At 45.1% G+C, this 11,972-nt stretch overlaps 1 protein-coding gene across 2 annotated transcripts in view; it reads left to right on the top strand.

Moving 5' to 3' along the window:
- Nucleotides 1-737: 737 nt before the first annotated feature.
- TTC17 (tetratricopeptide repeat domain 17) overlaps nucleotides 738-11,972 on the top strand; it is a 56,575-nt gene continuing 45,340 nt past the window's right edge. Inside the window, exon 1 of one of the 2 annotated variants that reach the window (XM_085062634.1) lies at nucleotides 738-1,017. In XM_085062634.1, coding sequence (XP_084918760.1) covers nucleotides 802-1,017 — 216 coding nt within the window. In that variant the 5' untranslated portion in view covers nucleotides 738-801. The remainder of the gene's footprint in view (nucleotides 1,018-11,972) is intronic. The other variant, XM_085062635.1, reaches the window with a different exon arrangement.

The following is an 11,972-nucleotide window of genomic DNA, read 5'->3' as shown; positions in this document are numbered from 1 at the left end:
AGCAGTAAGAAACTATCATACTTGTGCGGATATTTTCTCTAGGCTGATAGAAACCAAATCCCTTGAACCACTAACACACACCATTTGTAAATTCGTTTCTACTCAATGAGTTTGAGTTGCAGGCGAATGTTGCTGTTTAACAGGCTCTGGGAAGTTCGTGTTCCCAGGATGCAGGGCTGCAGCAAGATCGAACAGACCCAAATTTGAACGTGGCAGCTTTTCGCTTTCTCTCGGGACTGGGAAAACAGGCTCTCGCTGCTGGGTTCGTATTTACTGTTAACTAGAACAGGAAAGGAAAAGTTCAGGTTTTGCTGTGTAACTGGAAAGTATTAGAGGGCAAAAGGAGCGATGTGTCCTTCAGAGCTCTTCACCCAGCTCCTGGGAGGGCCGGCATTGACTGTGTGTGTATGGCTGCAGGTACGCTTTGGATCGCGCTGGGCACAAAGTCGTGCCCTCGGGCTGTCGTGGCAAATGCTGCAGCGCGCCCTAGACAGAAATTACCTCTTTCAAATTGAAGCGTTCAGCATGTCGCCGCACGCCGCCTGTCGGAATTTAACGCCGGCCTTGTGCTCGGGGCAGGGGCTGCGCCGTTAGCGGCAGGAGCCACAGGTGCGGGCGGGCGCCGTTGGCCGGAGCGGCTCCCCGCGCGGGCAGCCGGTGCCGTAGCGGTGCCGCAGCGGTGCTCCAGGGCCCCGCGGTGCTGCCGCGGGACAGGTGCGCTCCGGCCGACGGCTCCCGCCCCGCCTCAGGCACCGACCCGCCCCGCCCCGCCCCGAGAGCGCGGCTCCGCCCGCGCCCAAAATGGCGGCGGCGGCCGTTCCGCTTCCGGGGGGTGCGAGCAGGCCGGGATTGGGGAAGATGGCGGCGGCTGGAGCGTCCGGGCGGGGCGGGCTGGGGCGGGCATGGGTCTTCTCCGGCTGGGCTCTGGGCCTGTGCTCGCTGCTGGCCTCGGGGACGCGGCCCGCCGCTGCCACCACCCACTGGGTGGTCACCGAGGACGGCAAGATCCAGCAGCAGGTGAGCGGCCCGGGGGACGCGGGGCGCTGCCCGCCGGGCTTCGGAAACACGGAGAGCTCCCGTCCGCGCCGCCGCTCACCCGTAGCCCCGGCGTGCCCCGAGCTGTGCGGCGGCCTCGGCCCGGTGCGCAGCCCTGCCCGTTCGCGCAGCGGTACAGCAGCCGGGCGGCGGTGCCTGTCGCTCCCGCGGCCCCGGCACGGGGCTCTCCGGCGGCGAGCTGGCGTCGCTCGTGAAACGTGGCTTGGATCTGCCGGAGCCCCGCGGCGAGGCAGCGGGCAGGGGCGGCCGGTGGGTCGGGGGGAGTCGGGGATGCATTTCTTCCGGATCCGTGTTTGGAGCAGCGGCCGTTCCTGCTGAGGGCTGCTCCCGGGGAGCCTCCGGCGCGAGGCCGGGTCCCGCTTCGGCGGCGAAAGCGGCGGCACGGCGAGCCGGCCCTCAGCCGTGCCTCCCCGGGAGCGGGGCTGGCCCTGGGCGCCCTCGGGCTCCTCGCTGCCAGCATGAGCTGTTAGTGAGTTTGCGATTTTTCACATCCAGCCGCCCCCGACCCCGCCGCTTTTCCTTCCTGCTGGCAGTAGGAAAGAAGCAGCGGCGTGTGAGCTTCTTGCAGGAGCACACGCACGCCCTGGGCGGCAGTAACCTCGCGGGTTGAGCCCAAATGGCTTATTCTGATGTCTTGTTCTGTGCCTCATGTTCGCCAAGCGGCCTGAAAGAGTCGGTCTGTATTTCATGTTTGAGTTTTTTTTAGTTGCTTGCCGTCCTCTTTGTTGTAAAGGGAGCAGCTCTAGAAATTCTCTTTTGTGTCAGATCTGATCGGTTCCTCTCGAGTGGAAGAGTTGATCGCTGTAGCAAACAGTGTGGCCTTCCCCCTGGATAGGAAAGTGGGGACATGAACGTCCATTATCACCTTCCATCTGTGAGGATTTTTTTGTCGGGTTTTTCTGCGAAAATGCATTCAGGTCCTCAGACAGGTGGAACAGAGTTTTCTCTGCAGGCAACTCTTACTGCCTTTATGGTTCTCGGGCTCTCCGACTGTCTGGGTGGATCCAGGCACTCTCACACTCTCGTTAATAATAAATTAATTAATGACATCTCTTCTAGTGCTATCTCATCTCCTTTCCTCACTTAACATAGTGGGGAAGTGGTGCAAGTATATGATAATGGTCTGGAAGCATCTGTGTGTGTATATTGATTGTATATTGCAAAATTTGGGTCAGGTGTTGATTTTGATTATTGCATGAAAAGCAGCTGTGACTTGGAAAAATCCAATTAGATAAAATGGCTTGAAAATCTTATTAGCTAAATTCATTACTGATTGTAAGGAATGGCATTTCATTATGTCAGCTGATGGTACAGGTAGAAGTTTCCACTGTACCATTGCTATGCAGTTTGCTTTTCTGTGACAGTCCCAAATGCTTTGTAAGCAGGGGCGTTCCCACGTGCCCTCTGTCAAGTTCTCAAGGCCTGTAGGTGAGGTGATAAAACAATATCTGTGGAATAACTTCTCTTTACTGCATGGTCAAAATTAATTTACCCATATCCAGCAAGGAAATTCCAATTATAAATATGTTGCTACTTGGAATATGAGGAGCCAGATTCTTTGGTACCTGGAAGATAGTGCTGCCAATTGTCCAGTGAGTTTTTTGTAATTAGATGCATTTCGGCATCTGTTAATGTCATCTCCCTGGCTCTCAGGAAAATTATACTTTAAATCGTGGTTATTGCCATTGCCAGCTGTGTATGGCACCTCTGAATTTCATCTTTTCCACTTCCTTGTGTTTTGGAGAATCAGTAGATAAGTTTTGTAGAGAGCTTCAATATTGTTTTAAGTGCAAAAATGTAGTAGTGGTTCAACAGTCAACAGCAAAAGTGACAGATGAACTCCACTGTCCAACAGCAGGGAGGAATTGTTGTCCCACTCTGCACTGCACTGGTGCAGTCACTGAGTGCTTGAGTAGTGTGTGCAGTTCTGGGTGCCTTAAGATAAGGACATGAAACTGATAGACTGTGTGCCCTCCCAGAGGAGAGCAACCAAGGTGATGAAAGCTCTCAAGGGTAGCACTTACAAGAAGCAGCTGAGGTCATTCAGCTCATTCAGCTTAGTTCTGAGGAGACCTCAACCAAGCCTATGACTTCCTCAAGCGAGGCAATGGAGGGGCAGGTGCTCATCTCCTCTCTCTGGTAAGCAGTGAGAGGACATGAGGAAATGGAATGAAGATGTACCAGGGAAAATTCAGATTGGACATTAGGGAAAAGTTCTTCACAGAGAAGGTGGTCAATCTCTGGAACAGGCTCCCCAGTGATGACAGCACCAAATGTGTCAGAGTCCAAGCAGCATCTGGGCAGCACTTGGAAGATTCCTAAGTGATTTATCAGTTCACTGGTAGAACCACAATATTCCAAATATATAAGCTCCTTCTCCTAATACCAAGAACTTAGTAACAGGACAAAGCCTCAAACTTCCCTGCAGCGCATCCCTTTGCTTTACTTTTTCAGAATATTCTTAGTTAAGTTGTTATGTATCATGAGAACTCAAGGGTCCATTCCAACTTGAAATACTCTGTGATTCATTGGCAATGGGAACCTCTGTTCCCAAACAACATATGGGAGCATGCTATGTGCTCTGCAGGCCTTCAAAGCAAGGACAGAAAGCTGAAGCAGATGCCTTCACGGGGTGCCTGGTGGAGGGGCATGATCACACCCCTTGCCTGGTTGGCTCCAGCCTTGCTGCTGTGGTCCAGGGTGCAGTTGGCTGCCTCAGTTGAGAGGGCACATGGCTGGCTCATAAACCAACTTTCTCCCCACCAGAGCCCAAATGCCATTTTTGGAATGTGTTTTTTCATTCAGCCCCAGCGTTTCCTGCTGCATGGGCCCATTTAATCCCATGGGCTTGCAGTTGCCGTTGTTGACTTCACAAGATAGGTCTCTGTCAGCCCATTTCTCCATCCCCTTGTTTAGCTGAAGCCCTGCAATGGCCACCCCACACCACATTTGCAGAGGACACCAAGCTTGTGGTTCTTTTTTTTCACTGTCAGTAGTAAAGAGCTGTCGTAGTAAAGACTGGTATTGGTCGCTGAGGGATGTTGCTGGTGGTCAGCCACTGCTGGACCTTGCACTGCTCATTGCAATGCTTCCAGCACAGCAGTCTCTGACTGCAACTGGCTGCTGGTGGCAAAGAGTGGTGAGATTAATTAGCATTTATATTATTTAATTTTGGAAATACTAGCATTCTTAAAGTCTGAAACACATCTTAAAGATTACCAACTTTTTACAGACCAGCAGGATTAGTCTTCACTTGGATTACCTTGGTTTATCTGGATGAAGCCTATATAAATAAGATGTAGACAAAACTTAATTGATAGTAAGACCTAGACATTTCCGCTGCTAAATAAGCCACTATCTGATATGCAGTTGAGCACCAGTGACAACTGACTTCCTTGTAGCTTTGAGTTTGCTGCTGTGAGCTTTGTTATCCTTTTTGCCAAAGTGTGCTATGCATGAGGAGCTGACAGCAGGAGTCACAGATCTTGACCTAAATACAAGATATAGTAGCTGAAATGTTTTTGAGGGAGGAAATGTGAGATTATTTTACATGATAGACATAGAATCTCTCTGAGCTGTTTCTCCTTACAGTGCAGTAAGGGTGCATGCATTTAATGTGAGACTACATTCAAGTGAGATTGACTTTTCTGTGATGCAAGACCACAGGTATACCTTGGCTCACACTTGAGTTCCTAGCCTTACAGCAACCTGGCAGCAAGTGGCAAAATTAACACAGACTGAACAATTTTCCATATATCAGCAAGTCTCATCTAGTAAACGGGAGTACTTGCTAAGCAGGTTCAGGTGCTAAACTGTTCAAGTTTCTAGTGGGCATTTCTAAATGACAAAATAAATTACTAGCAGTGCATATAATACCTCAAAGTCTCAACCATCAAGAAAAAAGCCATCAAGCTGTATCTGTTGCTCTAGTAGTCAGTTTTCAGATCAAAGACATCGTTCTCTGGATCAGTTCATAGTCTTCTTTTAGTCTGAGTCTGCCTTCAGATGTGTGTTCTTGCAAAGCCAGAGACTGAGTAATCGTCTCTCGTTAATGAGATTATATCTGCTCAGTGCACATGTTTATAAGCCTTTCATTTCACAACTCACAGTATAAAGTTCAGGCTAATACATAACTGATTTTAGACAGTGCTTGTCTGCCAGTAGGGAAGCTAGTCACTCTACAGAAGTACTAGTGGACTTCAAGAGAAGAGAGAAACTCAGCGTAAAGAGAGAACAGATAATTGGCAGATTAAAAGCATGCAGGAAACAGTCTCAGTAGTCTTTCATGGCTTTAATGGTGGGCACCAACTGCTACCATGGCTCAGAGAGACCTGACATACCAGAGCTGAAATTGGGTCTTTCTAGAGATCCCTTGATGGAGGCGATTAAAGCTGCGCAAGCTGATGGGAACTCAAAGGACTGCCTTTATGTACACTGCTGTAAACACTGAAGAAGTTAGGTGAGAGTAATTAAACTAAAAGAAGAAGCATAGAAACCTTCCAGGCAGATGGTCCAAAGCAGGACTGGGAAAGTGTTGCCAGGAGGAAAGAGCCTCTGGCAAGGAATCTGAGTTGTCGAAATGTTGTTTTAGTTTTAATGTGTTGTCATGTGTTTTGAAGTTCATTAGAGATGATCTGGAGAGTGAAGCAGCAATGCTGACTAGTTTATTCAGGACTAAGACAACCAGCTGCTCAGTGAGTGTGACGTGAATTTCCTGCAATGCTGTAGTGTGCTTAATTCTGGCTTAGGGCAGTAGAGAAAGGCAACAGTACTTAACAGTTGTTCATTTGGTTGCAGGTTTGAATACGAGTGTACCTCAAGTAGCAGCAAGGCAAGTTGATTCGTAGATGGCTTTAGAGTTAGTTAATGCATTACTCTTGTCTGTCATCTGAGTGCCCATGTATGCTAACAGGTTGAGATGAGAGCAGTGGTCCATATGCTTAAGAATACAGGAAAATCAGCCATCCAAACCCAAGGAAGGCTGGAATTCTAGTGCAGCCAAATGAAAAGCTGTTTGCTGCTTACAAAAGCATCTTCTGTGATACATTAAGCAGTCACTCAGTCCTATCTTGAAAATGACGGGTGGATGTTTGCTTTGCTCTTACTCTTAAAGGTTAGTTTGCTTGGTTGTATGAGCTCTTTCTTGACAAATTTCTGATCCTTCTAAGTCTATTGCGTGCCAAACAAAAAAACCCCAAAACAATAAAAACAAGGAAACAAAAAAAATCCCACATACACACACACACAAAAAATTGTTCGTTTTTCCTGAAGCGTGTAAGGTGGTAGCATTCCTTCCCCAAAACAGTGCCTCTTTATGAGGTGTTCAAAGTCACCTGGATGGGTTGGTTTGAGTGTTCTGTAGACCACTAGATGTTATCCAGCTCTAGTGTGATGAGCTGAAGCAGGATGTTTCTGAGGCATAGGTCAGCTTTTCCTCAAGGAAAGGAAAACTTGTAATGGTTTAGAATTTCTGTTTTGATCACCAGAGGACTGTAGGACTTAGGCCTTCATGTGGTGTGAAAAACAGTAATTTTAGGAGAAGAAAAAAAAACCCTCTTTAAATTTTCTGCCTTTACGTAAGTGTATGAGATAATTTTGAACCTGAACATTTTGCATAGTGAATGGCTGAGTTGCTTAACATCCTTTTCTCAGGTGGGGATTAAAAATTGCACTACACCAGCGCTGCCAGCTCACAGGGGAGCACAGCCTGTGTATTTCTGTGTCGCTGCAAACATTACAGCTAGATCCGAATTTATAAAAATAGGCCTTGTGGTAGCCTGTGTGTGGCATCAGAAATGCAAATGTTTCAATCAGTGGAGCAGTGATGGAGTAGTAGCTTCCACTCTTCTCAACTCAGCAGTCAGAGATTTGCATCTAAGAGAGAAGAGCTAGAGGCAGATCCAAAGGGCTGCTGAGATACAGCTGATTGTGGCCATGCCCCTCACACCTGCCACAGTCTAGCAGGTAATCTTATGCCAGGTTTTGACTGCTGACAGAAAAGCTTTAGTGCAGATGTCTGGATTTAGCTCAGCGTGGCAGTAAGTGCTGAGGTGGTTCAGTCTGTAAGTCCAGAATTCTGTATCAGGGTCTCTGACCATGTGTAGGCATGTCCTGCTCATTCCTCAACTCCAAGTGTTTTTGTACAGCCTTTGTTCTCTAGACACAGTGTGTTCCCAGGTCCCATTTCTCTTACAATCCTCACACTTTGATTTCCTGGCTTCTCATCCTGTTTTCTGTCACTTTTAAAATAAGGGTTGGACAATCTGAAAAGATTGTATGAATTAACTTCTCAAAACTGATTATTCAGTGGTGAAAGTTATGCTTGGTGCCTGGAATGCCTTCCCTATATTGTGAGCTTCACAGCTGAAGAGTAGCCTTGGAAGTGGTCCAAGCATATGTTTGCATGAAGACCCACCAAAGCCTGAAAGAGCAAAGTCAGCAAGACTCTGAAATCCACTGTTGTTTCATGTAGTTGCCTGCTTTGAAAATAGACACTTGGATAAAGTAATTTCCTTCACAGTTTAACCAAAAAAATGAATGGGTTTTCTGTTGTTCATTTGCTGAAGAAATTACTGCTCAGGGTTAATATTTTTTAGGTATTTTGTAAGTCTAATTATTAGTCTTCCTGTCTGTATTTTCAATATTAGAACACTTGAAATTTTTAGGATTTGGCGGTGCACAGACGTCAAGAACCAGTCTGCCTTTATGAAAATAAGTACTTGTTCACTGTAGATGTATGTCTGAATGATTTCTCTTGTCTCATTTTGATTCAACTGAGTGTAAGGCTACTGAAGAATACAAACCTTACCTCAAATATACAAATTGGAAACTTATATCCTCAAATATGACCAGCAACACTTTGCAGACATGTGGTGATAAAGTCTCATTCTCCCTTTTTGTATTTAGATCTGTTACCTATGATATTCATAGCCTGTGTGATCTCAGTTGAGCAGAGCTATTCAATATTACTGCAACTTTGTTAGGTTTTATTTCTGAAGTGCTACAAGTGTTTAAAATTTCCGTTTTCCCTGTAGCACAGCTAGTATTAATAATATCAAAATATCTAGTGCTGTTTACTGACAGGTTCTGTAGCAGTAAGCTTTAAAATTACTCAATAGTTACAAAAGCTCATTTCAACATCATTTTTCTGTGTGAATTTGTCAGTGACATTCCTTGGAACAAGTACCTTTTGACACTGCCTACTCATCATTTGGATGAGTCAAAGAATTTATTTTCCAGTTTTGTAGCTTGTCTTGCACTGAAACCTGTACAGTTTTGCGGCTGTCTCAGAAATACCATGTAGCGTTATGTTGGAGTGTAAAGTATCTCAAGACAGCAAGAATATACCAAAAGACAAGCAGCACTTTTCAGATCCTTGGGTCCCCCTCAAGACTGCAATAAGTACCAGCCTGTTGGAATGGGAATTGCCTTTATTTTGTACAGTGACATAACATCCACTGCCTATAAAACAAATACGGGGAGCCCATTTTTCTGTATGCCATCATTTGATATAACGTGTTTTCCAGCTTTTCACTCTAATAATCTGCCTTCTGCTTGTAGTATAATGGTTTTAGGATGTGCAGAGGCACTAGCAGGTGTTTTGATTTTGATGTGCCTGTGCCTCAGTTAACAATGGGGTTTCCACATACTTTTTTAAAAGCCTCATTTAAGAATAGTTGATTGAGGCATTCATTGACCCTCATTTAAAAAATTTACTTCCTGGTGCAATGTAACTGGATTGTTGGGAAAAATGTACTGAAAGGTTTGGCAAAATTGCTCAGAGACTTGATATATGCAAGTAACATAGGACACTCTAAAACTTCAGGGTTTAATTCAACTCTTGATGTCTTCTTTCCTTACACAAATTCTGTGTGTTTCTAGCTGAATCAGGTTCTTGGTGTACTTTGTGACGGTGAATAAATTTAAACTGTGCTTTATAAAGAAACTTCCACCTTTGGGCAAAGTTGAACAGAGAGCATTTATTCTAAAAGTGTTTTACTGGCAGGCTTTCTGCAGTGTAACTACAGTAGCTGTCAAAGGTTCAAAGAAAGCTTTTCAGCACTGCTTTTTTTCCCTGTTTACTGTGTTGGAATTGAAGTCAAAGTCTTGCATCTCAGGCGCTTCGTCTTGTATGTCACAGTTTCAATACTTTGGAGGAAGAGTAAATGAATCTGGTGCTTTGCCATTAGCCAAACACTTCGAGTTAAAAATGAGTAAGTTGGACAAAGGGTCTCCTCTGATGCAGGGAGCTCCACTCTCCACACCATGAGGCTGTGGTTGTATGTATGTTGACATCTGTTCTTTTTCATCCCAGAGGAGCCTTGTGGAAAGTTGCTTACATTTTGAAAAATATTATCTAAGTCACAGTATCTGTGTATTTTGCACTGTCTGACTCCCCAAATCAGGTGGTGAAGCACAACAGACTTTGCAGGAAAGGGTGAAGGTGGCAAGTGTTTGTTAGAGCAAGAATGACATGAAACTTGAATGAAACAGGTATCCTCTGAAGTCTACCTAGAGTCTTCATTGCGGGAAGGAAGGGGTATAATCCAGAACAGTCTCCAAGTATCCGTCAAGTATCTTTTATTTGGACTGTTGTATTTCTGATTCAAGAATTATTTGACAGGTGAGTGAAGATGTGAGGGCTTTTCCAAATCCTTGGGGCATGTTGTCATCTCTTTGAATTTTAATAAGCAGTAGCTCATAACAAAGTTCAGGTGTGTTTTATGTTTGTATTCAGGGTGTAATTTCCCTGGTTTGGGAATAGGGCTGCACAGGACAGCAGGAAGATGCTAGGTGGCACTTGAGCACAAGCAGCACAAGTGAAGTGGGAGCATCCAGGTGGCACACCCTGCAGGGCTCCAAGTGTGTCTTCTTGATTTCAGCACATCCTGCTTCCCACTACTTACCTTTACCACTGCTGCTACTCATATCTGTGCTGTGCAGGTTGTGCAGATGCAAACCTTTGTTTGTAACTTACTCACTGTATTCTTCACGAGGTGTCGTTACTGCTCTCAAACACAATATTGGTGCTATTCACAGCTGAGCATGTCAGCTTTGTCTTTTTGCAGCTGTAGAACTGGCTGGCACTGTGAAGAAAATGTGTTTGAGAGAGGGAGGAATGTTGTAAGAAACTGGATAATGAACTCCAAGTCTTGACATTATTGCTGGCTGGATCTGAGATGAATAAGTTTCAGTTCAAAAGCCATCTGTCTGTCACTGCGGAGAAGAGGGTTATGAAGTGCTCACCAGGTGCCCACCAAGGCTGCTTTATCACTCCTCAGCTGCGCAGGGGAGAGAAAATACAACAGAAGGCTAAAGAGTTTGGATAAGAACAGGGAGAGATCACTCACCAGTTACCACCACAGGCAGAACAGACTCAACTTGAGGAAATTAGTTTAATTTATTACAAATCAAATCAGAGTGGGGTAATGAGAAATAGAAGCAAGTCTTAAAAATACCTTCCCGCAACACATCCTTTCTTCCTGGACTTAACTCTATTCCTGATTCCCTACCTCCTCCCCCTGGTGGTACAGGAGGATGGGGAATGGGGAATGGGCATTGTGGTCAGTTCATCACACACTGGTTTTACCACAGCTTCCTCCTCCAAAGAAGAACTACTTCCCCTGCTCCAATGTCATGTCCCTTCCACAGGAGACAGTCGTCCATGAACTTCTCCAGTGTGGTTCCTTCCCATGGGCTGTCACAAAGTGCTCCAGCACAGCTGGAGCTGGATACTGCTGTTTGGTTGTTGTTGCCACTTTGGTTTCTGCTGCCAGATAATAGTTGATGGGAGTGTGGTACTTGCTGCATTGCTTTTCTGTCAACCCACACACACTGGGTTGGTAACATACCACTCCAAATTCTCAAATACTGCATTCAGACCTAACTCTCATGGGACTGTCTTACCAAAAGTTAAAAACAGAAGCTGACCCTGAATATCATTCTGTTCCTGAATGAATGATAAGCCAAGATCCTTCATCTTTCAGACTAAGGTTTTCTAATTGATGATGCCTCCATAACTTACTGCAAAAAGTCGCTGCCCAGATGCTGTTTTTCACTGGAAGTGGAGCTGATAGTTGACTTTGCCTCAGTGTCTGTTAGTATCATGCAAGCAGCCTTTAGATGTCATATGAACAGTGCTGTTTTGGAATGGGTGATGAAGTGCTTTAAACACAGTAAAACTTACCCTTATTTTCTTTGCAAATTCATCTCTCATTCATTTGCACATACCACAGTCATTTCTCTAACAAATGAAGCATAAACAAGTGCTACGTTCAGTGCATAACTCTGGCTTTGTGTGCAACCAGTTCAAAGTGAGGTGGGGCCCATAGGAGGAAATAGGAAATATGTCTATAAATAAATTGCTGTAGTCTTTAATACTTCAACGAACAAAATCATTACATTTTTTTGAAATGGTATTTTCTGTGCTTCTCTGCATCATAGTGGATACTTGGTCATCCTTTATTTGCCACAGTTGAATCCGTAATTTCCAGATTCATAGTGTAAAAATGGACTAGTGTCAGTAGCATTCATTGTTTTCTATTCATCTGGTGATATAAGAGAATTAATTTGTTAAGGCAGAAAATGAATTGTAAATAACTATTTGGACTGTATAGGTAGCCACCTATAGGTAGCCACCTGCTAAAATGACTCCATATTAAAAGAAGCACTGAAGCTTTTGCTTTGGGAAGAAACATTTAGCCAAAACCACTCTTAGGGTTTAGTAAAAGGAACAAATGTTTGTATCTCAGAGGACAAGGTCATTACTTGGTAAAGAATCTTGCAACATAGACTTTACCGTCAGTAGTCCAAAGAAAGTTAATTTGAGCTTCATATCTGACTCACAACCACAAGAGCATACAGACCAAGGCTTAATTGATTGACAGGACACATTAGGATGACCAGAAAATATGCTG

The sequence above is a fragment of the Lichenostomus cassidix genome, chromosome 5, assembly GCF_008360975.1.
Source record: "Lichenostomus cassidix isolate B80296 chromosome 5, HeHo_3.0, whole genome shotgun sequence".
NCBI classification, from domain to species: Eukaryota; Metazoa; Chordata; class Aves; order Passeriformes; family Meliphagidae; genus Lichenostomus; species Lichenostomus cassidix.
Note: the sequence above shows the minus strand (reverse complement) of the source record. Positions and strands in the feature narration are given on the sequence as shown.